This window comes from Colletotrichum gloeosporioides (genome assembly GCF_011800055.1).
Source record: "Colletotrichum gloeosporioides strain Lc1 chromosome Unknown consensus_64, whole genome shotgun sequence".
NCBI lineage: Eukaryota > Fungi > Ascomycota > Sordariomycetes > Glomerellales > Glomerellaceae > Colletotrichum > Colletotrichum gloeosporioides.
Genome location: NW_025544709.1, coordinates 496,522 through 522,477, shown reverse-complemented (window position 1 = coordinate 522,477; position 25,956 = coordinate 496,522). Strand labels below are relative to the sequence as shown.

At 42.1% G+C, this 25,956-nt stretch overlaps 5 protein-coding genes across 5 annotated transcripts; 1 reads left to right on the top strand and 4 right to left on the bottom strand.

Annotated features, from left to right (window-relative positions):
* Nucleotides 1–11,198: 11,198 nt before the first annotated feature.
* On the bottom strand, nt 11,199–11,947 carry GCG54_00003833 (ABC transporter B family member 24; the record flags this gene model as incomplete). The annotated part of the gene is made up of 3 exons (XM_045403897.1): nt 11,199–11,302; nt 11,459–11,622; nt 11,679–11,947. 3 exons carry the CDS (start codon nt 11,945–11,947, stop codon nt 11,199–11,201), a joined length of 537 nt encoding a protein of 178 aa, XP_045261529.1.
* A 2,791-nt stretch (nt 11,948–14,738) lies between these two features.
* GCG54_00003832 (putative glucan endo-1 3-beta-glucosidase) lies at nt 14,739–19,596 on the bottom strand (the record flags this gene model as incomplete). Its single annotated transcript, XM_045403896.1, is given in 9 exon segments — nt 14,739–16,017; nt 16,098–16,519; nt 16,605–17,171; nt 17,239–17,882; nt 17,965–18,033; nt 18,108–18,303; nt 18,321–18,434; nt 18,527–19,428; nt 19,494–19,596. 9 exon segments carry the CDS (start codon nt 19,594–19,596, stop codon nt 14,739–14,741), a joined length of 4,296 nt encoding a protein of 1,431 aa, XP_045261528.1.
* A 1,027-nt stretch (nt 19,597–20,623) lies between these two features.
* GCG54_00003831 (uncharacterized protein) lies at nt 20,624–21,598 on the bottom strand (the record flags this gene model as incomplete). The annotated part of the gene is made up of 1 exon (XM_045403895.1): nt 20,624–21,598. One exon carries the CDS (start codon nt 21,596–21,598, stop codon nt 20,624–20,626), a length of 975 nt encoding a protein of 324 aa, XP_045261527.1.
* A 382-nt stretch (nt 21,599–21,980) lies between these two features.
* On the bottom strand, nt 21,981–22,691 carry GCG54_00003830 (uncharacterized protein; the record flags this gene model as incomplete). The annotated part of the gene is made up of 1 exon (XM_045403894.1): nt 21,981–22,691. The coding sequence occupies one exon, from the start codon at nt 22,689–22,691 to the stop codon at nt 21,981–21,983; it is 711 nt and encodes a 236-aa protein (XP_045261526.1).
* Nucleotides 22,692–23,331: 640 nt separating this feature from the next.
* GCG54_00003829 (uncharacterized protein) lies at nt 23,332–24,458 on the top strand (the record flags this gene model as incomplete). The annotated part of the gene is made up of 2 exons (XM_045403893.1): nt 23,332–24,288; nt 24,321–24,458. 2 exons carry the CDS (start codon nt 23,332–23,334, stop codon nt 24,456–24,458), a joined length of 1,095 nt encoding a protein of 364 aa, XP_045261525.1.
* Nucleotides 24,459–25,956: the final 1,498 nt, after the last annotated feature.

The following is a 25,956-nucleotide window of genomic DNA, read 5'->3' as shown; positions in this document are numbered from 1 at the left end:
TCTTTAGAGCTAATATTATCTATACTAAGGGTAAGCCTATAAGTAATCTCTACTTAAATATATTATTATATAACGTTATAAGGTTTATCTAAGTTATAAAGAGAACCTTCTCCTTCTCTAAAAGTCTAGTTATTTATGAGATTAAATAGTTACTATTCTTCTTAGAGGTTATACTAGTAATCTAGCTTATTATTAGATTCTTTTCTTATTTATTCTTTTAGTATTATATAAGTAGTTTAGTTTAGGAGTTTATAGTTAGTCTAACTTTAGTTATTAGTTATTTTTAGAGTAGAACTAGGAATTAGTTTAAGTTACTATACTTATAGTATCTTATTAAGTTATTCTTAGGTTTTTCTATAGATCTTATTATTACTAGTATATATTATTACTAGGGTTTTTAGATATATATCTAGTATAGTTATATTATATCTAAACTATTTAAAGTTACTATCCTTTAGGTAATATCTTAATATTTCCTTATCTTTAAGGTAGATTTAATAGTTATTATTATAATATCTAATTTAGGACTAAGATATATATAAGGCTTTAGTAATAGTATTAACTTATTAGGGCTATTTAGTGACTAATTTCTAAAGAAGCTTCTTAGGCTACTTATAGTCTCTAGTAATATATCTTTACTTATTATAGTTATAATACTTAAGGTTCTAAAGCTTCTTATTATTAGGTTTAGTTATTATATTAAGATCTATAGGTTTACTATATTATCTATAAGTAGTACTCTAGTAGGTATTATTTTAGTTATTATAAGGTCTATTATTATTCTACTATAGGTTAAACTTCTAATAAGGCTGCTATTAGTATTTATATCTAAAGTTTAGTCCTTATTATTTTTTACTTTTTTCCTTATAGTGTTTAAAAAGTTAATTATTAATCTTAATAGTAAGGTTAGTATACTAAAGAAAGTCTTTAGGATAGTTAATCTTAATAATCTTATCTTTAACTTTATCCTTAAGTTCTTAATAAAATATAAAGATCTTAGTTTCTTTAATAAAATTAAGTTAGATACTAAATTATCTAAATATAGTAGTATATTCTTTTATTAACTTTATCTATTATAGCTATATAAGGTCTCTCTTAGCTTATTATTTCTTATTAAGGTCTTAAAAGAGAGAGTAGAAGATATCTTTAAATCCTTTAAAGTTATTATAAATATTATAAGTCTTAGTAGAGTATTTATCTAAGGTTTTATACCTAAAGAACTCTTTTTAGATAAGTTTAAACTATTTAAGGGTTTATCTTTATAGGTAAGTAGTAGTATAGATAACTTTCTTAGTTTAGCTAGTAAAGTCTCTATAGTAGAAGTTTTAGTAATTTTTAACTTAGATTAGGAATAATTTAAGTTATCTAGGAGTATTATTATAAGTAATTAAAGTACTAAGTTTAAGTTTCTATTATCCTCTAGTAGGGGTTATAATAATATTAGTAGCTATACGTAAAGTATAGATTTCTTCTTAGAGTTCTCTAATATTAGTATTACTATTTTATCCTCTAAGTTAGATAACTTTATTTTCTAGGTTTATAATATATTAAGGGCTATTTCTTAGTTATTATATTATTTCTTTAAGGCTTTAAAGTTCTATAGTAGTATTATTATATATAGTTTAGACCTTAGTGATATTATTATCTCCTTTCTTAACTTTAGTTTAAAGGCGTTTATAAGTATTTTTCTTTAGGGTTACTTTATTATTAGAGTTTACTACTATAGAGGCTCCTTTAAGTTCTTTAGCTAAGTTTTAGACTAGCTACTATAAAGAGGAGGAGGTTCCTAAAGTAGGTAACTTAGTAGAGGTATATAAAGATATATTTATTATTTTACTATTAGTAGGTGTTAATAGTTAATTTACTGAATAGGAGTAATTAAAGTATTATAGTTAGCTATCTAATAGTAAGGTCTACTAATAGAAGCTAGGGATTAATATATTATAATAGTATACTAAGGTTATAGTCTAAGTTATAAGTTATAAACTATAATAAATTAGGTCTTTTAGAGACTAAAGTGATTAGTCTTAAGCTTAATAAGTGATTTATAGTAAAAATAAACTAAGAGTATCTATAAGGATAAATACTAAGTTAATTACTAAAGAGCTATAGAAGTCTAACTATAAGCTAAACTTAAGGTTATACTATATATAAGTCTTAATTAGTTCCTTTATTTAGCTTACTAATTCCTAACTAGGTATTAGTAAGTGCTTAGTAATTACTAGTAAGCGCTTAGTAGTCCTTACTAAGTACTTAGTAATCTATACTATCTACTTAGTCTTATCTTATTATTATATAACTTATACTATAGTTCTTCTATTTTCTAAGTAAGTCCCTATTATTCCTATGATTCTATAGTATAAATATCCTATTCTAGCTGCCTGCTACCTGAGTAGGTTAGTCACTATTATCTATATATAACAGGTTATAACAGCTAGCTATTAATTTACTTATTTTTTTATAATTAGACTAATTAGTATTATAAAATATTAATAATTTAAAGTTATTAATAGAATAACTTAAATTACTAAAGTAGAGTACTAATTATTATAAGTTATAGAGATATCTCTATATTAATCTTAGTAGTTTATTATACTTTTTAGAAGTATATTATTAATCTCTAGTAACCCTACTTATAAGTATTATAATATCTAGTTATATATTATTTATAATCTACTATAATTTATTTAAATTACTTTAATATTTATATATCTTAATAAGTATTTTATATTATTCTATAATCTCTAATAACTAAGTATTATTAAGGGGGTAGGGAATTTAATTATATCTAGTAATACCTTTCTCTATTAGTATATTATTAATATACTTAGTTTATAAGATCTAAAGTAGAAGTCCCACTCGTTAGGGTGGCTAAGGACATAGTTGAACTCCATATCAATATTATCTAAGGCTTTCTTAACAAGAGGGATAACATCACTACCTATAGGGACTTCTAGGAGACTTATCGACAGGGCTATTAGGATAATACGCTTTTAGTCTTCTTTAGATTATTCTTTAAATAGGAGCTTCTCATTAAGTATACTAAAGTTAAAGTCGTTCTAGATATATTACACGTTATTTATAAAGATAAAGGCGCTACCTAGCTTACGCTTAATAAACTTAAGTGCTTTATATAGTATAGATATTATAAAGGATTTATAAGCTATAAGGTGAGGAAGAAGAAGAGGGAAGGGTATAAAGCCCTACCTATAGTAGAGTTTTTATACTTCTAGCTATAAGAACCTCTTAGGATAACCTCTTTAGTTAAGGAGTTATCTCTCTTATAGTAGCGTTCGCAATACCTCACTAGAAGGTTCAGCGAAGCTATTGCTATAAGAGCCTTAGTGACCTATTCAGTCCTAATATAATTAGCCCCACTACGTGTAGCGCTACTACCACTAGTTTCACGCCGCGCAGCTAGCACTATTACTATTCCGCTAGTCTATTTAGCTAGGGCGCGCGTTTAACTTTATGATATTCAGAGGGTTTACCTACTAGCAGGAACATATAGGGTTTCTATACTATTTTTATTAACTAGTAGAGGGTATAGGTTAAAGTGCCTATATAGTGTTTCTAGAATTATGCCCGCGTATAGGGTGAATTTTGCTATAGTCTTTTTACAGGGGGGCTGCGTTATAACTATAAACTTAATAAGATCTAAAGTTATTTTATTTTTTAATAGTAAATAATTTTAAACTTAAGAAATTATTATACCTCACCTAAATCTTTAATCTAAAAGAAGTTATATAAGTTATTTTTAAAGTTATTAATTTATTTAATATTAAATATAGTAATAAATATATTATTAATATAAAGTAATATTATAATACTATCCTTATTAATAAGAATATAAAGTTCTTTTAAGAGTAAATTAAACTTTAATTACTTAAGGATAGTAATAATTTACTTATACTAGAGAAGAGGGGATTCTCTTAACTTATAGAGAGCTCTTTTTAATCTATAGAACTAATTAGATCTATTATTAAACCTATAAAGTTAAGTAATAAAAATATTATAATCTCCTATAAAGGTATTTAAAAAGGCTATAACTATATTAACTTAGTAAAGTTTTAAATCCTTAAGTATTATAATTAATAAAAAAACTTATAAAATAATAAGATTAATAATAGTAGTATAAATTATTTTATTATTCTTATTTTAAAAGTTATTATAAATAACTTATCTTACTCTAACTCTATTAAGTTTTCTATCTATAATAACCTTTTTATTATATACCTATTTACTTAAGAGATATTTAAAACTATTTAAAAGCTTTTTAAATTACTAATATTCTATCCTTTATAAGCTTTTAACTTAAGTCTTTATAATATTAAAAATAGCTAACTTTAGAAATTCTTCTTTTATTACCTCCTATTTCTTAAAAGTTATAAATAAATAAATCTCTAAACTAAAAGTTTATAATAAGTTAAATACTAAAAAGGTAAAAGTAATTAGTTCTTAGTCTATTTTATTATTAATTAAGTTAATCTCTATAGCTCTTATTTTACTAAATTCTCTATTAAATTTCTTTATATTATATAGTACTTAAGTTTTAAGTATCTAAGTTATTTAACTTAAAGGAGAAATAGTTACTCTTAGTAATCTTATAAGAGTAGAACTTTTATTACTACCTCTTAGTCTTTCTCTTAGTCTTCTTTATATTAGTTAAAATATTTAGAGGGAAATAATAGAAGATCTTAGTTATAATAATATAGTAGAGGAACTTTATTACTAATAAGAGATAGTAGGAGAACTCTAACTTAGAGGAGTAATAAAAGAATATTAGTATAAAAGAAAATCTTCTTTTAGTATTAATTATACTTATATATTTATAGTATTAGTATTTTATATTAATATATATAGTTTTAAATCTAAAGTTAGTAAATTACCCCCTTTTCTACTAACTTCTTCTTATTCTTAAAGAGGCTTATTTTCTTATTCTTATTTATTATTACCCTCTAATTCTTAGGTATTTTCTAAGTATAAATTATCTACTTCCCCTTATAGTTATTTTTATTTAGTAGAATAAATATAATAATATAACTTTATATTTAAATTATAAAGCTAAGACTTAGTTTTATAAGTTATAGTTAGTAGTTTATTACTATATTTATAAGTTTCTAGCTTAACCTCTTTTTTTAGCTATAAGTTATTAAATTTAACTAGGGGGAACTCTCTTTTATTTTCTTTAAATATTATATCTCTTATCTATTAAATATTATTAGTCCTTTTAATAAAAATATAGAAAATATTACTATAGAAATTATTATATCTTATAAATCTTCTAAGTTTAGTTTTAAACTTTATCTTCTATCTTTTTATATATAGATAGCTATTTAGGTAAATATAGATATAAATTTAGTAGTTTTAGTAGTAGAGATAGTATATATATAGTTTTCTTATAATAAGAGATATATTAAGGGTATTTACTAATTTCTTATAAGGATTAATATTACTTTTACTATTAGATAGTAGATTACTAACTTCTATAGAAGTTTTTATTAACTAAAACTAAAAAGATTTAAGAAAACTAGCTTTTATATATATTACTTATACTTTTTACTATATAGCTTTACTAAAGCTTTTTACTCCTCTATTCTACTAATAAGAGTAAAGTACTACTATCTCTAAAATAAAACCTTACTCTTAAATAAAAAGTTCTATTACTTTAAGAAGAGCTATATTATTATTTATAATAACCTTAGAGAAGTAAATAATACTATTTATTATTACTATCTTTTTTAGAAACTAGCTTTATAATTAAATAGCTATATCTTTTTTTAATTTAAATACTTAAAACTATTTATAAATTAAGAAGGTTTCTATAATATAGAGGCTATAAGTAATACTTCTAAAGCTTTATAATATTAGTTCTAAGAAGTTAATCTAAAGTCTCTAAAAAGCTTAAGTTAGTTATTCTTATTATTTATTACTAAGTTATTATATTAATTTTACTATAAAGTAGATATAATATTTATATTTTATAAGAGGTACTCTAAAGAGGTTTATATTAATATCTCTTATAATAGTAATAATTACTTCTCTAGATAAATACCCTAAATAAGTATAAAAAGTTTAATAATTTAGCTTAAAAGAGCTAAATTTATTACTTTAGTTAGAGGGATAGATCTAAAACTAAAAGATTTATATATCCTATTTAAAGTTAGTAATAGCTTTAGATATATCTTTATAAACTAAAGTATTATTTAGACTATTAAAATAAATACTTATCTTCTAAAGAAGATTAATACTAATAATTTATACTATATTATAAGGTTTATAGAGAGTACTATATAGTTAAAAAGTAATCTTTTTATTATTTAGTTTAATAGTAATTACTTTAGCTATACTAATAGCTTAATTAATTTAGTCCTTTCTACCTATATAGTTTATAATTAATCCTTAAAGGAGATTTTAAAATTCCTTAAAAATAGAGAGATTATTAAAAATATACCTATTAGTATTAGTATTTAGTATAAAGGAGTTTATTCTCTTAATAGAAGTTATAGATATAATATATTAGTATAGTTATACTTCTTAGCTATTATTTTCTTCTTTATTAGCTTCCTTAATAGTACTATATATAAAGAAACTATTAATCTCTATTTCTATAATTTAGCTAGTAGAACTATAAATAGAGTATTTAAGTATCTTTATTAATTACTTCTTAACTCCCTATATATAAGTAATTTTATATAAATCTTTAGTTAGAGGTTAAAAGTTAAAATATAGACTAAATACTTTAAAATCTTCTACTAAGAATAGTAAAAAGGTCCTCTTTTAAGCTTAAGTTAATAAGATATCTATAAAAGCCTTAAATTATTAGTTAATATCCTATTTAATACTAAAGTTTCTAAAAACACTATTTTAGGTTTAGTTTTCTAAAATAAATACTAAAGTAAATACCTATATTATTAATTACTAAGTTATTAGTAGTTTATTTAAGTATTTAAACTTATTATATACTAAGGTGTAATATCTAAAATATCTAAAGGAATACTTACTATACTTCTTAAGGTATTAAGTTATCTTTCTATAATAAGAGCTATATATTTTATACTTATAGAGGTTCTTAAGATATTTAATATTATAAGAGGTATAAAAATCTTATAGTTTACTAGGTTTAGTTACTTAAAGTTATTTCTTAGAGGGAAACCTCTTCTTATTTAAAAGGGTACTAATTCCCTAAGAGGTTTACTTATATTATTCCTTTTTACTAAAGCTTCTAAGTTCTTATAAGAGGTTATTATAAGTTTAAATTTCTATAATAAAGTTATTCTCTATAATATCTATTTTTACTTAATTAAAATATCTAAAACCTTAGATAAGTCTATAGATAAAAGTTATAATTAATAAGCTTATATTAGAACTATTTAGTTTATTAAAAGTTAAATAAAAATCTTAGATAAAATCCTTAGTATTTCTATAGTTAACTCTAGTTATTTTATTCTAATTATTATAAACTTTATTTATAACTAGTTTATTAAACTTCTAAGTATATTTTTTAGTTTTAATAAAAATATAAAAAGCTAAAGTTATAATAAAAAAACTATTATTAATTATTTCTTCTAAGAGATTATATTAGATCTTCTCTATAAATAACTATCTAATAAGTATAAAACCTATAAGTATTAAATTACTTAAAGATCTTAGATCTTTAATTACTACTACTTTATTTTCTTTAAAAACTATATCTTTATTATATCTATTTAGTATTCCTTTATTTACTAAGTAGAAGAGAAATCTTATTATTTTAAAAGTATTCTTAAGATTAATCTCCTATAGCTAAAAGCTTATAGTTTTAGTTAATTTAAAAATAGTATTATATATTAAAATTCCTAGATCTAATCCTTTATTAACTACTTTCTATATAGCTACTTTAGTTATAAAGTTAATAGAAAAAGAGGAAAAACTAGAAAGGCCTAATTAAGATAATCCCCTCTTAGTAGAACTTAAAGAAAATAGAGTTAAATTAGTAATTAAAGATATATTAATTTATTTAATTAATTTAGTAATTTAAGAGAAGTTTAAAAAGTAGTTATAAGTAATTATTAAATAGTTATTAAGTAATTATTACTATATAACTATAATAATTATTAAATAATTATTAACTTTAGTAATCTAAAAGTTAAGGAGATTTTATAAATAAGGGATATATATTATAATAACTATAACTTCTACTTAGAAGTATTACTTCTAGTAACTTAGTAATCTATTAATTACTTTATAATAATTACTAAACTATAAAGTTATAGTTTTAATAATTACTTAGGAATAACTTTACTATTTAGTAAATAGATTTAGGTATTTTAAGAACTTATAACTTATATAAAGTAGCTTAATTAATCTAGCTATAAGTACTAAGTACACTTAGCTATAAAGTAGTATAGCTAATCCCTTATATAAAGGTGGGATTTAGGCTAGGGTTCAGGCCTCAGGCCTAGGCCCAGCTGACTACCATCTCGCACAGGTAAACCGTCGGCGCGTCGACCCACTAATCTCACTTCAAAACGCGTCCACTCACAGGAAAGCCCCACTCAGTGAGAAATCCCACTCACTAAAACCTTCACTTAATAACTCGCTCATTTCACCTGCTTTAAAAAGCTCCTACTCACTGAAGACTCCAAAAGCCCTATAGTGCACCCCACAAAACCAGACGCTAGCATCATTCTGTCTCATCGCATTACACCAAGGCCACCAAGAAATCCAATGCGAGCTCTGCATTTAGCGCAGTTTGCTGCTAGAAGTGATCTCTCGTCCCTATTATAGCCACTGAACTTATCAGGGGTTTAAGAGGGTACCATTCCAAAACTATATAGTGCACATTATTAACCCACAGGGATATAAAGCTGATTGCTCTTATTCAGATTTCAGTAACAACCCAAGCCCATTATAATTCAGATTGAGATCAACTTCACAAAAGCCTCAAAAAAGCAAAAGCAGCAGTAAACCCACTTAGAAATAGGATCAACTGCCTGCCCAGCGCTAGCGTTCAGCAAGATTTGTTCCACAGCTCATACAACGCACGTACGCCACTCTCAAAAGTGGATGAACAAGGCAAAAACATACATACAACACCAGGCATTCGCCAGTCGTCACCAACCCAACTACTACTCCAGCCCTCACTAGAATCATCTAGATAGAGCAGAGGCAGCCTTTTTCGTGATAGCTTCGCCAACCTAAAACGGTAGGCACCGCTCCCCGAAACAGACTAAGCGGAACATAATATAACTAATCAAGATTCCATCTTATACAGTTAAATTACCATTAGTTCAGTCTTTAACGTTTCAGGGCTTATACAGACACCATAGTATTTCTATAACACTTTCATTTCAGGGGGCAGCCGTTATTAAGAAGCCAGGCATCAACTACGTTTTTGCCCAAGCGTTTCTATAGCTAGATCGCAGGGTGAAGTTATATTATATATTTTTAGGGACTTAGCCGGAGTGAACGAGCAGGAGCTGTAATCATGCTCACCTGTGCCACATCCATACCCATGTAAGTGCCGAGTTCCTCAGTGGTTGTCTACCAGTTGTGTTGAAGCAATCAGTCGGACAGGTGTTGAAGTTCTGGGGGACTTCCTCAGTGTCTGTGTGCTCCTCCTCAGCTTCCGGATTACCAAGGACCCCTCCTACCTTATGCAGGTCAGTTGACAATGTTTCAAGTCGACGTGCCGAGAGGAGCCCCCTCCCCCTTCCCCCAGACGCAGAGACGCGCTCCAGATACGCGATCCTCATACCACACCCTATGCGACGCGCAACAGGCGACAGTTATAGTACGAAATCTCTACGTCCTGTTTACTCAAAGCATACGCATTTCATTCGTTCCCTTACCCTCTCTGTTTTCCGGTTTCATCAGAGCCTTCAATACCATGTATATAGCGTTTCTAGGCCCCGTGGGAGTGTATTCACCTAGCTGCCCACAGTCGAGAGGCTACTAACACCGGACGCAAGTCCATTTACAGCAAATTTGATATCATTCAAACAGGGGTGTACTATGTCCCAAACATTGCATTCATCTAAACAATAGCTGTTGTCATGCATATGCTGAGAGTGCTCGTCTGTCGCTCAGCACACGCGTTTATCTTGTCAGGCCGTGGGAGGACCTCCACATAACGTCTGGTTTACGACCTCTTGGCACTTGCCATTTCCTAAGCCAAGGTTCCCACTTCCTACTCGGTGTTAGACAGCAACGATGATAACCCAAGCGGTCATAATGAGAGCAAGTGCAAGGTTATCGATGCCGCCTGTGTAATTGAAGCATAAGACAGAAACATTGTGTATTACGATAGAGTGGTCCTTCGCCAAATCCTTATCTTTCTACTCCTGCAAAGATCCTTAGTGAGATAAAGAAGACCAGCTGCTGCCTTGAGAAAGGCTCTCAAAGGCATGAGGACAGTTTCTGCTTTAGCAGGCTGTCAGTTGACGCAGAGGTGAGCAGGAGTGAGTCTCTTGAAGGCTGCCGCGTGTCCGATCGACAACGGGTGATAGGCTCTGGTGATTTCATCCTTCCCTGGCATGAAATTTTAGGTCTTAGCGACCAGTACAGGGGATTGAACAAAGCCTATGCCCGGCGTGTACGTCTCACCAAAAGCTGGCCATGCAACTCTTTGGTCAGCTAGACTTGGAAACGGCCCATAGCTTTGAAGGCCGATGTTACATCCCTACACCCTATTACATGCATGTACGAGGTGAAGCTTGTGACTGGCATATGGCATGAGTCACTGAGCGTTATTTCGGCATGTACCATAACTACGTGCTCCTGGCATCTATCATCGCTTGTAAGTTATGTTTACCCCCCTCTGCCTCCCTCCCTCTCCCCCCTTTCTTACTCTCTCATTCTCTACCTCGCCCTATTCGCCTCCCTCTTCCCCTCTCTACTTCTAAGCTGTCCCCAGCTGGCTGATTCCAACAAGTCCGTTTCTCTCTTTCAATCATGGCTACGTCCTCCCAACCATCCGTGGAAATGCCGCCGGAACTTCGCAATGAATTTCTTTCCGGCTCAAAACTCCAATTCTCTAATGTGCTGCTTCCATAATTCTGCATAGTGGCCATTCATTTGTAGAAGGGACTTGTGAGTGCCTTAGGACTGAACATCCTTTTTCTAGCACGACAATGCTATCGGCCGACTCGGTACTTGAAAAATCATGCCTATATAGTGAGTTTAGAACGATGTCAAAATGCTTTCTGTTGAGCGACTCACTCAATCTGTATCACAGTCATGTTAAGGAATGCCTCGCGGATGGCCTTCTGAACAGAGGCCTTGGTGTCAACATCTAGGGCACTTGTTGCCTCGTCCAACACTATAATATCTGGGTTCTAAAGGAACAGGCGTGCGATCAACAATCTTTGTCTTTGGCTGCCTGATAAGTCCCTAAGGTAGAGAATTAGTAATGAGGATAGAAACCCCTTTCGAACGGGAACTTACTGTCCATCATCTCCTATTTTTGTTCTATAACCATCCGGAAGCGACTTGATAGTTTGATGAATACACGCGCGCCGGCAAGCGTTTTCAACCTCTACGTCGGTGACATCTTGGTTGGCAAAACATCGTATATTATCCATAACGCTTTGATTGAAAAGACGCGCATTCTGGGCAACGATTCCGATGTGAGACCGAAGTCTGGAGAGAAATATCAGTTTGTAGGGGCTATAGAAAGTTTGAAAGGTTTAGCTTACGATGAGATGCTGATGTCTTCGACCTTCTGGTTATCGACTCGTCTATGCCCGCTGCTGGGTTTCAGAAGTCCCAGCAGTAGTTTCAGCATTGTCGACTTGCCAGATCCTGATTTTCCGACAATTGAAACTTTCGTTCCTGCTGCGATCTGGAGATAGAGACCGTTCAACGTAGAATCCTTCTTCCCTTCATAGCGAAATTCGACATTTGTAAAATCTATTGCGCCGCCTCGAAAGTCAAAATCTGGGCCATGTTCGACCTGGACCGGCATCTCAAGGAGACGTCTTCTACGAGTAGCTCTAAGGAGCTTTTCCAAGATGCCAGTCTTAGTTTCCTTACAATTTACTAGAGACGTAGTGATGTTTTGCCAGTACCCTACAAAAGCGACAAGGTCGCCGGGGGTAGCCCTTTCGTTAAAGATGTCGTTAAGGATGAGTAGTAGCCCAAAGGTGAAGGTTGAAATCTGGACCATACTGGCTGAAAATTGACCGATGTAGAAATAGATGAGATACCTGTCCCACTGCTTGACCCATGCATCTACTTTTGAGCCGTGTTGCTTAATCGTGGCGGTCGTCTTGCTATGACTCGCAATCGTCTCCCAGCATCGAATGCTTTCACGACAATATGCTTCCATGTTTCTAAGGGAAGCATAATAGTCGTCTAGTTCTTTTGGGAGATTCTTGGCCGTACGTCTTTGGGCGATGAAGTAGCCAACCACAAGCACAAGAAGATCGAGGGCCATAAACTGCCGATGTTTTCTGATCAAAAAGGTAGCCGAAGTCGCCAGCATGATCATGCTTGGTACAACCACAAAGCAGACGTTGTCCAGTGCGTCTAACAGCCCCTTCGAATCGTTCGTGATTCGCACGATGTCTGATGTCTGGTGGATTGATTGTGTTGTGAAAAGAGAAATCGAGACTCATGGCCGTTCTATGAAATGCGCGATGGAGTTTCCCGCTGCGAAAAATCTTGACCTTCATATACAGATAGCTTCGGAGATTCGGAATGGCGCCTGGGGTGGTCGAAGCGTAAGTGATGTTTAACCCTAGGCATAGTGGAAGAACCTCAGCGCTTCGAAGTCTCGACCTCTTCACAGCTTCTGATAGCTCGGTGACAAGAAGTCCGAGGTAATAGGAGGACAAGATAGTTGATATCTTGATGGCGAAGGCAAGCAATATCGCAAAGATAACGGTGCTTTGCAACCAGGGTTCACTACCCGGCCAGAAATATTTCCAGAAGACAGAGAACTTTTGAAGCTATGGCCACTATCCTCCTAACTCCTTCATCTCCGCATGTGCATCTTGGTCGAATTTGCCGTACTTGCGGTTGGCTTCGGTGTTGGTTTCTGCGAAAGGGGCAGAATCGTCGCGTTTCTCGCCTTCTGGTATGGTCTTAAGATCTCCTGACCTTGCTCTCACCCTGGAATTATGCAAAATAAGTGCTGTGAGATCGAGGATTTTGGTGGCAGTGGCTAGAAGACTGGTCAAGGCAGTGACTAGAAGACTGGTGAAGAAAGGTTGGATAGAGTGATACTTGGTGGCTAGCAACGTTCTCTCTCTGATGATTCCTAGCTAAATATCAATGAACTAAAAGCCTAAGAAGACATCTGAGAGTATCTTTGGTCCTGTGTAGTAAAGACTCTCCAGCTGTACAGCGTACGCTAGGGTAAAGATGATTGAAGAAGAAACAGGTAAGGCATCTGAGAGCTTGGAATGTTTCGCTGCTTCTACAAAAGCGGTGACAGCCTCGAATATATGTATTCTGAGGAGAAAACCTAAGAGTGATCCTAGGCTAAGAGTGGAGGAAGTAGCTGCGTTGATGAACATATGAGGCTGTTTGAACAGGGGCGGTAACAGCGAAGAAAATGAAAGTAGGGCAGCGCATAAAGCGCACAGTATGTCGAAATGCCCGTTCATATTGCAGAAAGGGCTGATGAAGATTTGAATGGGGCAAGAGAATGAATGAGAAACAGTCATTATCATGAGCGGCAGCTGTGTAGACGTACTTTAACAGACAGCAAGGCTTTAGGTTTTGGTCTGTTCCAACATGAAGCTTCATAGTCGTTGCCCGGGAAGAGGCGTGGCATCAGGGGAGCAGTCTACAGAAGGCAAAACAAGCTATTCCTCAATTTCCACCATTCCGCCAAGCAAGCAACTCTCCGGATGTGGTAGTGGGAGATGAACGACAGTTGCCAATGGTTGGCCAAGTCGTCGACAGTGACGGTACTAGGTTGGCGTTGGCTTCAACGTGGCTGGTCCTTTCACATCCATGAACCCTTGGGCATATGCGACGGGCCTTTTGGTGGTACCCGCATGCAGGGGCCAGGTTTCCCTCCAAGGAAATGGCTCTGCAGTCATGTCTCGCAATGATTACATCTCAGCGTATTGGTGTACAACGCCAATCACCCCTCGGTGCATTTATCCACCCACCTGGCATCTGCTGTATACCAAGTTGGGTGTCCAAGGCTGGCAATGCTGTGGTATGTCTAGGAGGGGGGGGGGGGGGGGGGAAAAAAGGAAGGGTCNGGGGGGGGGGGGGGGGGGGGGGGGGGGGGGGGGGTGAACAAAGGAAGCGTCTGGTCTGGATTCACGTTGCCAACACGATGAGGTACGTAGTGTACACACGCCCTGCTCCGATTATCAGAGCGCCGTTGGCGTGCCTGGGGGACTAGGGATCAAGAATAGCTTCTTTCTGGACTCAATACAAGAGGAAGGGTGTCTTTTCCGATGATCCGCGCTATTGTCGTATTGCAGGGATATCGTGTCCAGATACATTGGTCCGGAGACCATCCATATGACAAACATCATGTCGATGGCTATCCCGCGATTGGTCGCAGGTCTCTCTTGGAAATAAATGCCATTCAAGATTAGATTGTTCTAACAATAGGTCGGATGGCGGACACCGGCAGTGCTGGAGGCGGAATCATCATCTAAACCGCGAGACCTTGTTAAAGCCGGCATCGGCTGTTGTACACGAAAAGAAAAAGGAGACAAAATGAGAACAGATGGAGTTTTATGTCAAGAGATACCATACCACCCAGGAGGCGGTCGTCGTCATCTCCACTACGAACGCGCGCGGCACACGTTCCTAACGGTTTGGATGCGCCCCAGGTCCGTCCTGATCCTGGGCGGCAGCTTTTCGAACTGCGACTTGGGCATGCCGCGGCGGGCGGCGGCGGCTTCGCGGAAGGGCTGGCGCGAGAGGCCGCCGCCGAGGAAGAAGCCCATCATGGTCATCAGGGCGTTCTTTGGATCGTCGACGAGTTCGTACAGCGTCAGGGCGGCGGTGGCGGCCTCGCCCACGACGCGGAGGGCGACGGCGATGGCGACGCGGCCCAGGCTGCTGGCCACCTGTCCGGCCGCGGGGATCATCATGAGGACCATGTTGAGCCAGAAGAGGATGTTCTGCTTGCGCTCGCGCTCAATGATCTCCTCGCCCGCCTTGGCGATCTGGCGCATGTTGTCGACGGCGTCGGTCAGGAGCATGGCCGGCAGGGCCGCGGTGGCCAGCATGTCGGTGGAGCTGGCCTCGTACAGGTTCCACTGGGCGAACCCGAGGGACACGGTGGCGCGGTCGTAGATGTTCTTGAACGTGTCGTAAGACTTGCTGACGCTGTCCTTGGGGTCGTCCATGGCCGCGCCCGGCTTCATCGTCGGGAAGTTGTGCCAGTAGACGGATGACTTCTTGAAGCACTCGGTCGAGGTGTCCGGCGACGTCCTGTCGCCTGCGACGCCTTCGCAGCCCTTTCCAAAGTACGCAAGCCGCTCCCCAATGTTGACCCAGTCCTGCGGGATGCCGTACGCGGCCATCAGGCCCTCCCAGAAGCCCTGCTCGTTCTTGAGCGTGTAGGTCGTCTCGACGGGGACCGGCAGCTGCTCGCGTAAGTTGTTTGATATGGACGCAGGGCAGTCGACGGTAGTTGTCTTCTTGGTGGTGCCGGGCTTGCAGTCGGTGGAAAAGTCGCACATGGGGTTCGTGCACGCCGCATGATTCTGGCAACCTCTGCAGCAGATGACGGTCCGAGTCTCGGTACAGGTCCAGTTGCCCGAGGCCTGGGCCCCCTCCATGAACTTGTTGATCTGGTCTGGGACTTGTTGCAAGACTGACCTTTGATAGGCCTTGAACTTGTCGTCGTACCCGTCCCTCAAGATGCTGTTATAGTCAGAAAGGGCAGTGCCGAGGGTGTTGAGCTGCGTCTGAAGGAGGTACTTGTCGAGACAGTGTTGCGGGATGCTCGACTTGGACTTTTCGACATTCTCCAGCGTGTCGTATTTGGATGGGCAAGGTGGGAGCATTGTGCCCAGGATAACCTGGTCTGCCAGGTCGTTGTCGACATTTCCGCTGTTTACAAGTTAGCACTTGGGATGTCCGGCTTCATGGTGGGACACAAATGGACAATGTGGCGCCGCTGTGAGACTCACGATCCGGAAGAAGACAGCAGCCATGCGTTAATGACGGAGGTGAACGGATGTTCGTTGGTGTTGATGTTGTCCTTGGCCGGAATGGGATCGGACCCCTCTGCGTCAATCATGTTGGCTGACCCAATGGTATAGAGGTTATAGAACCAGATCTGTCCGCTCTCTTCCACGTGGACGAGATGCTTCTGGCAGGTTTGCGTGTCGATGCAGTCCTGCGTGTAGTCGTCGAACCAGTTATACAACCCCGCGCCAAAGATATGAACGTTGGTTGACCCTGAAATCATCAATGCCCAGGCAGCTGCGCAGTGCGGCTCCGACTCTGGGCACTCGCTGAAGTCGGGATCCCCGTTGAAGAGCCCGACCTGGTCCGTGAACGGGGCAGGCGCCTTGGGCTTTGGCAGGTAGTACGGGCTTTCTGTTTGAATCTGGTTCGACATCATTGTTAGGCCTACGAGTCTCTAATGATAGAAGGAAGGGCTTGGGAGACTTGGTCCAAACGCCGGCACTTACGTTGCCCATAAACACGTCCTGTGCTTCCAAGAGGAGATACTGATAAAAAACGCAATGCTCCGACGCGGTTCCGTAGAGCCAGACAGGGCCGCCCTTGCTTTCGATCAAGATGCCACGAGCGACGTAGATATCGATCTGGGTCTGTGCCGGGCCGCTGTCAAAGTCGTGGTCCGCCACCCACGCCCACACATTCTCCAGATAGCCCGACGAGCCCCCAGTCATATGGAGCAACATGGACCCGGCAACGCATTTCGGATTGATAGTACCAGTGAGCTTGGGGCAGTCGGCAGCAGTCAGGCCGGTGCCCATCGCTCCGCCGATGCGGAAGTGCGAGTCCCACATGGCAGCAGAGCCCTGCAGGTCTTCGGCCATGTTCCACTCCATCAGAACTGCGCCTGGTGTAGGGCCCTTTGTGGTGAAGACGAGATCCTGGATCTCGACGCTCCCCTTTTCGCCCCAGTCCCCGACCTGCACCATAGTGTATGGGGAATCAGCGTCGCTGTAAGACTCTCCGTTGGCGACGATTTGGGCCCAACACTCGCCTACAATCACGGACCCGACCGGAATCTGACGGGTAACGGGGCTAGTTAGCACCATATAAGCGAATGGAGTTGGGGAGTCAGGAAAGCCTTACTTGCAGAGTGGATTTCACAAGGTACGACCCGAAGGGGATGTACAGCGGACGACGTGTGGCAGCTGCTAACGCGAGATTGATTGATAAAGCAAAAGTGTCGTCCGTAACGCCGTCACCTTTAGCGAGGGTGCCGGCATTGATGAAGTCGCTGGCGACAAGGTTCTCATACTGGGGCTTTTGGCGCCTATAGTATGCGCCGCCCTTCATGAGCGAGCCTTCCGTTGGGTGCAGAGCCGACAGCGGCCCGCTCTGATATGTGCCACTGGGGTTCTTCTCGTCGTAAACCTTGCCGACGACCCAGGATCGAATGACGCGGCTGCCGCCCTCGAGCTGGGCGCCATCCGTTTCGTGATCCACGACCTTACCGACGCCGAAGACCTCGACGTTGTCCAACGTAATAGTAAACTTCTCGGAGGGGGTGTTCCCGACGGGCGTGGAAACTGAGATACCCTTACTCATGCCCAGCAAGAACGAGTCCATGACGATGATGGAGCCGCCCCTGAAGTCCCCGGACATGCGGATTCCGTTTTCGGTAGTGCTCATCAGAAGACCCTTCCAGGTCCAGCCCCAGTCCCAGAGCATGTCGATTCCGGTGCGGCAGCCGACGAAGACCATGTTGATCGACGTGAACTGCTGGTTTCCACCTGTTGTGACCGGGTGTCAGTAGTGTGAATATAGGGTTAGAGCGTTTGGTCCCAGTAATTGGTCGTCCCAGTAGCCACTTACATCGAATGCCAATCTCGCCATTAAAGAAGGTCATATCGCCCATGAAACCACCACTCCCGTTTTCTGCGACTATGCTAGTGTAAGTCAAGGCGGGAAGCTAGCCCTTTTTTTTTTCTTTTTTTTCAAAAGCCGGGAGAACTTACAGATACCCATATGGTGCTTGTCGGTAGACGGTGACTGGTAGAAGTCGACATTCTGGATGCTAGTAGCCTGTGCCACTTGCCAGTGGAGACCGGCAACGTCGTCCATGTCTGCGTCTTGGACGTCCACTATGAAATTGCGGAGCTGACGAAGAAAGTTGTTCTGTCCTTTGCCATCAGAAGCTGCCAGCCAAGATGACTAGAATGGAGACTCACCTGGTTGATGTACCACTGCTCCGCGCCTCCATTGCCGCCCGTGTACTCGTCCACAGAGATGACGCCGAGGCCGGTAAAAGACTTGGCCGCCTTGATAATAGGCCGGACATTCGCCTGCGTTCCGAGTTCCGGTTGTGGTTAGCATGCCAGTCCAATCCAAACCTAGGGTTTCATTTCATCGGGGGCAACAAGGCTCTCGAACTCACGTTTCCAATCATCTGAGTGTTGTAGTACGCAGTGATGGGCGTGCTGACGAGGTAGGTGCCCGAGGGAAAGTAGACGATGGCCGGCTTGACCGTGGAGGCGCCGCAGTTGTTGCCACAGCGGTTCTGGTCGCTCATGGCTCTGTTGATGGCCTCGGTGTCGTCCGTCTTACCGTCGCCCTTGGCGCCGTAGTCCTTGACGTTGCGGAACACCTTGTACCCGTCGTTGACGGAACCGCCGAAGGGGATCTTGCCCGTGTGGCTGATGTCCTCCATCCAGAAGGTCGACAGAGCCCTCTTGCCGAGGCTGCCCGCAGCAGCGCCAGCCCCGGCGTCAGCTCCGGTTGGACCAAACATCTGCTCTTTGAGCTGCCTGATGTCGTCGGGAAGAGGCGGGTACTCCACGGGGACATTATGGGCATAATCTGCCTCGGCAACAATGGCGGCAGCAACGGCGATGGTCTCGTTGATGGCAAAGGCAGCGACATCATCTGCGCGGGCTCGCAAGCCGGCTGCGCCGGACCCATGCTTGGCCCAGTACGCGTTTGTGCGTGGATTGGCGAAGCGCTCCTTGTTTCGGGCGCTGGCCTCCTGCTGGGCCTTGCGGACAAGCGACCTGGCTTCCAGGACGGTCGAGTTGGCACTTGTCGAGTTGCCCGCCGTCTGGAGCTGACGCCTGTGCCGCGGCACGAAGGGTGGCACGGGCGGCGCTGGCGATGTGGGATGCAAGTCCCGTTTCAGAGGTGGGCGTTCCTCCAGTTCCCCAGAAGTCGTGCTCAAGAGGGAGACTTTGGCTTGTTCGGCTGATACCAGGACCCTCTGAAGCTCGGCGCTATCGAGGTCTGGATGGCTGGACTTCCATTGGTTGACAAAGTCATCTATGAAGGTTGAGATGTTGGCAGGACCTGGAACGAATCAAGTCAGTTCACCATCAAAGTTACTACCAGATGCGGGAGGAGGGAGGGTGTACTTGTGCCGACCGCCACAGGCTGGGAGGTAGGGCCAGCCAGTGGCGAAGAGCTTGCGCCCAGAGCTGCTACCAGCAGCCATAAACAGGAAGACTTAACGAACATGGTGATCAGATGACCTTTTTTTTTTTTTCTGAGAGAGTGTGTGTGTAAGGGAGAGGACGGCGGCGGTCGCCAAAGTCAAACGAAAAGAGTGAGTTGATGCCAAAGCGCTGGAGGAACAAACTGAGGGAGACGAGACGGGAGAATTAAGCGTCCAGCGTCCACGGGATAAAAGGCATCGAGATAGACAGCTGTAAGCTTACCGCTCAGTAACTCGTATCTACTCTGTAGATGCATGTTGCAGTCAATGGGTGTAAGTGATAGCCAGGGTAGGTTCCTGCATTCATGCATACCGCGTGCGGCCGCGTGGGTATCCTCGTAAGGAACTTATGATATGCTAAGCGCGGGCACTCCTCCATGCTAGTTGCTTCGGCCCGTGAGAAGTCTCCACAAAGAAGGCTTATTTTTTCATTGTTTAGTGCTGACTGTATTGTACCATCTTCCAATTTCACAAGAGATGAAAATGAGATAAGCTCAGATCCCTGGGAGCGGCCCCCTCTATCCATACTCGTGCCCGCCCCACCAAACACGGTTAACCACCTACCTTATTAGGTGGTGCGGCTGGATTAGGCCCCCACAGGCGTGCTTACATGGTACATACCTGAAGTAGGGGACTTTTGGGGGTCGCGCGGAGACACTTCCTCATCTAGAAGCAGCGCAACCACCCAACAACAATCAGTGAATGGGATGCCAGTTTGGGCTCCTCGTACAGCCCTTCGTGGGCCCCACCTTCAGCCCTGCTCTAGGCACCCGAGCTCACAACTCCAAAGCGGTTCGGTCAGAGCTCCGCCTTCCCGCGTGGGGCCCGACGAATAATTACGGGATCTTGCTTCCCTTTCGGCTGGCTGTGCGGCTCGGAGCGACGGCCCGTCTAACTATCGTTACCGTCGACTCGTTGCAGTTGTCATATCTATGCCTGAGAAAATAAGTACAGAGTCGTATTAAGCCTAAGAGTGCTATCTACTAAGTATATCGAAAGTTTCAGGGGCATATTGAAAACGCAACAGGGAGAACATGGTTGATGGGGCGATCAAATGCAAACGGCGTTCTCAATCTTCGTTCCTCCTTGCTCATAACATTCCATCACAACCTGGTGGTCCCTCGCCTGCTTGCCTTGGGCCGCGCCGGCAAACGTGTCCGTCAGTCGGTCCGCTCGGACCTGTTTCATCTGGTCCTCGACGTTAGGGATGGCGGCCTGGTTTGCGGTGATGGTCTCGGGGGTCAGGATTTTCTCAATGTCTCGGTCCTGGCCGTCGACCCACTCCTGGTAGCCCATCGGCGCTGTCTTGACGTCAATGCCTGGGATATGGGCCACGAAGTCCTTCTTGATCCAGTAGTCGTGGTCGGCCGTGCGCGCTGCCAACACCGAGGTGCGGCTCTCCTCGACCCGATCAAAGAGGAACTTGACGTCGGGACTGTCGAAGGTCGCTTGGGGGAGCGTACTTTTGACGTAGGCCATCCGATCGAAGATGGAATTCAGCGACCCGTCGTAGCCCCTCTTCTTGCCGAGAACCACGCCGTCCTTGATGATATCGTCCCCATAATACGCAGGGAGAGCGCCGTCCTTGAAGAGGCGGTAGGGCGGGTTGCGACCATCGGCAGCATCGTACTTGATAATGTTTTCCGCCGTTTTCTTCATGTCAAAGTCGAGCTTTTCTTCGTCCCACTTGACGCCATCAACGAAGAGCTGGTTCTTATAGTTCTTGCCCTTGTTGCTATCGATGTGCCCGATAAACTCGCCGAGAGTGCAGACCGTCCTGGCCGGTTGTTTTGGTTTGCAGTGAAGATATTTGGGCTTATTGTTGCCCGGGTCCTCACAGGGCAGCTCCTCCCTAGTGGGCCACTTTGCACACTTTACGCCTACTGTTCGCTGGTCCTCCGGTAAAAGCTGGTCGATTCGGTATGCATAGAAGAAGAGGATCTTCTCATATGCTGCTCGTCTACCGGCGCCCAAGGCTCCGGGAACGAGCCAGAGCAGGCTGAGGATGAAGACGGGAAACCGCATGATGAGGGACTGCTGTGAAGAAAACGTGGCGATGAGGAAACGAAGGTGCGAATGAAGGAGTGTATGAAGAAACGAATGCGTAAATAGGCTGAAGGAGCAACAGCGTCACCTCTACTGTCCCCGTTGTCCCGTTCGGTTATGATTCTTGGACGTTGAGATTTTCGGCCATCTACAACGGCAGTATGAACATGTTATGGACGCAAGGAACGACAAGAGATGTTGGACCATGAGATGGAAAATAAAATGAGATGGGAAATGAGATGGAACAAAGTAACAAGGTGATCCACCGGTCAGCGTAGGGCCTGATTTTGCCATATCCAGTATCTCATATCCGTACCTGCGTCAATATAGACCGTAGGGTGTGGGCCAAACAGGTGACCGCTCACAGGGCTTGCACCCCGGTCCCTTGGTCAGCCTCTGCCTGACCATGAGGGGGCGCATCTGGAAACGGCTCGTCAGCCTCCGATGAGCCGTCTGACGCCCACCCCATCGTCCTGTCCCAAGCCCGCGATATCTCGTCAAAGTTATCCGCTCCAACTTCAGGGATGTCGACGTCTGGCCAAGGGCTGATGATCTTTGTGCGGAATGGCGCCGGGGGGCACGGGGTGTACCAGACCTCCAGCTGAGAGATCCAATCCTGCAACAAGAGCGCCTTTTTCCTTTCCGGCCATGAGCCTGGCGTAGGATGTATCTCCAGGTGCTCGAGAGTCGCGATGTCCCTCACGGCACCACTAGTGTTCCAGAAGAAGGCCTCCGAGTCCCTGGACTCGAGCGCCAGGTACTTGATGGGTGCATCCTTGGCACTCGACCAGATAGTAATGTCGAAGGCGGTCATGCAGACGGTATCGATGTCGTAGTTCACCATGGCGCGCGACGCCGATGATCCACTGCGGCCGCAACGAGCCTCCTGGGTATAATGGCCTCGGAGATGCGACCTCGATTCCGCGCAGGCCTGCAGAACGGCTGGTGGGCTTGATTGCGCATGGAGGTACTCGCACTTTCCAATAAGCACGTGCCGGGGCTCCATGCTCAGTTCCCAGATGCGTTGGCGCAGCTCGAGAGGCAGCCGGGAAAAAGGACCGAATGATGCCATTGAAATTGTCTGTCAACCTAGAGAGACCGAAGTGGCAGGAGACAAGAATAGATGCCTGGTTGAGTGGATATTCGGTAAGGTAGATGGAATGTGATTGAAGCAAGGAGATAAAGGGACACAAAGGAATTCGACCAACTACTACGATATTTATATATCCGTCTTTAGATGTGGATCAGTTGCTGTTGGTTTAGGAGGGGTAATCATACCCTAGGGTAGCTTTTACCGGGTGTTATATTATGTAATATCTGCTAAGCTTATTTTTGTGGCCTTATCAAGGAATTGATCCGACACTTACATGGTTAAAGCACGTCGTATGACTTCCAATGAAATCCCACCTATCACACCCATGCCGATGATGAGATTTGGCCGAGGGAGACGAAGCCCTTTTGGCTGACCCCCCTGACAACTGACAGAGGAGAAGCCGGTTCTGGTTCTATTCCGGGTTGTGGACTCATGGGCTAATCTAATGGCGTCGTGACTCGACACCATCTGGCTGGTATTAGGATGTGCTTCGGCCCTCTTCTTCGCCGCCTTGTTGTCGTGTGTCCGCGCCTGTCAACCTCACGCTCATCCCATAGCGGACCATCATTCGTTTGTCCGTCCCTCCTCCGCTTGGCCTCCAAGTTGCAAGCTCAGCATCATGATTCTCTCTTCGCTCGCGTCGGCAGCCCTCTGGCTTGCCATGATGCCCCGGGAAGCCGGGGCGTCGGCAGTGCACCTGGGAAAGCGAGGCGAGACGCCTCAGGCCAATGTGCTGGCCGACACCATCAAGTCGTGCAGCTACTGGTATGACAACTACGAAGGCGAGAGCTGCGTCGTGGTGCGGGATTACATGTTTGCCATCTCCCCCGAGACATTCAGCCGCTGGAACCCGTCGGTCGGTCTCGACTGCAGCAACTGGCAAGACTGGACCTCGTACTGCATCCAGGTCGCCAGCGAAGAGCCTCCCAAAACCACCACCACCACGGCGAGCACCACGACGACTGTGCCCGCGCAGTCTCAGACGCCCACGGCCGTGCTGACGGGATGGAACCCAATGGGCTGCTTCATCGACGACCACACGTTGGCCACCGAGTCGACGAAGGCTGGCGGCAGCAGCCTCACTGTGGACAAGTGCCAGGCCGCGTGCTGGAGCGAGGGCTTCCGCTACGCCGGCGTCAAGTCGGGGACCGAGTGCTGGTGCGGCTCTTTTGTGGGTGGCGACTGGGCCGCAAACCAAACCTCGTGCAACGTGCCCTGCCCCGGCGACGCGGAACAGACGTGCGGCGGCAAGGCGCTGCTGCTCGTGTTTGAGGCTCAGGTCAAGACGGATCCTCTGCCGCCCATCAGCATCCCATCGACCACCTCCCGCACAACTGCTATTACATCCTCGTCCGTCTCGCTCACTTCGTCAACGTCGACACCATCGAGCACTGCACTTCCACCCATCTCCTCTCTCCCAGCCTGCGGGCAAACATGTTTCTTGAATATGATCAACACATACTCATCCCTTGGATGCTCCACCCCCGATCCGGCATGTCTGTGCCGCAATGTCAACTTCGGCTATGGCATCCGGGACTGCTCAAATGCAGTCTGTGGAGTGGCCGATGCGAGCGCAGTAATTGCATACCAAAGCAAGTACTGCGCCAGCGCACTAGCAACTGCTACGGGTGGAACGGCAACTCCAACTTCAGCTACAAAGACCACTTCCGCATCTTCCACAACCGCGATCACAAGCCTGCCAACTTGCGGTCAGACATGTTTCAACAACATGCTTGCGCAATATGAATCATTGGGATGCACATCCCCTGATCCGTCTTGCCTCTGCCGCAATGTCAACTTTGGATATGGTCTGAGAGACTGTTCTAACGGTGCTTGTGGAACGAATGTTGCTAGTACTGTTATTGCGTATGGTAGTGCCTATTGTGCTGCTGCTACTGCCACGGCGGCAGCTTGACGGGAAATGGTTTGACGGTCTAGATGAGAATTGTGAATTATAAATATTTTTGCGTTAATGATTGTTTTCGATGAGAAGAGAATTTCTTGGAGACGGTATTTCTCCGTCGAGGAGGGGGTTGGGGGGNNNGGGGGGGGGTTTATTACCATTTTCCAAGGTCTTGCCCTTATATCTCAGAACCTGTTTCCACGCTGTGATTCCTTTGTGTTTGAGAACGTAAAGCTTGACGTTGAGTATGGTTTCGCTATAGGCGCGAAACACCTTGCTGTCGTAGCTGACCTGCCTCCCTCATAGGTACGCAAGCTGCCTCGACAGTCTCAGGCAATGGTCAGAATCCTGCAATATAGCTAATTAGTTTTGTGATGACTATAGAGAATAAAGCAATCTTAAAATTGCAGACGAATAAATTATTAAAATCAAATAATAGATCTACTATAGCGAAGATAATATAGGAGTAAAAAGCCTACCTATGCAACTACAGATAAATAAAGTTAGAGGAGAATAGTGAGATTAGGAGATTAATAATAAAGGGCAGCTGGTTGTATTTCTAAAGCCCTTATAGGATGTAAAGGATGAGCAGACTTAGAGAGAGAAGGGGGGGACGTAGAGACCTGGAGGAGGCCAACAGTTAGGCCGCCCTTTACATATGGCCCCGCCTTGAAGGACGTTAAGCATGATGATGAGACTGGGGGCAACGCGAAAATAGCAATAAGGTGATGCTAAAAGGTCTGGGGAGGAAGAAGGTGGGGGTGTGAGAGAAGGATGATTTTGTTGGGGTGGGTGGGCGAATTGAAGTAGTTATAAACGGCAGACTGTATAGCGTTGAAGCAGTGGCGGCGTAACCTGGTACTGTTTTGTCTAATAAGTTAGCTGGGATCCTGCTCTTCTAGATAACCCTGCCCTTATGAGCTTATCTATAGGAGAGCGGACGGGATCCCGAGTTTTCTAATAGGTATGGTTGTATATGATATTTCTTCCCTTCTAACTTTTCTTCTTCGTAGTTTACCGCCTAGAGGTGTACTTTATTAACTACTATATAATTCTTATAGGGAAATATTTAAAAACTAGGATAATTTATAGAGAAACCTCTATAACTATTAATCGGGGTATATAAAGAGATTATAAATTACTAAGAAGTAAGTATCTCCCTCTTTATATTACTATAATTTATTACTCCTTTAATATTAAGATATTATTACTATATTATATTAATACTATCTATTACTATTTTAAAAGTAGTAATAGCCTCTTTATAATTATTTAAAATAACTAGGATAAAATATATAGATTTATATATATATAACTTAGTTCTTTAATATAAAACTTAAT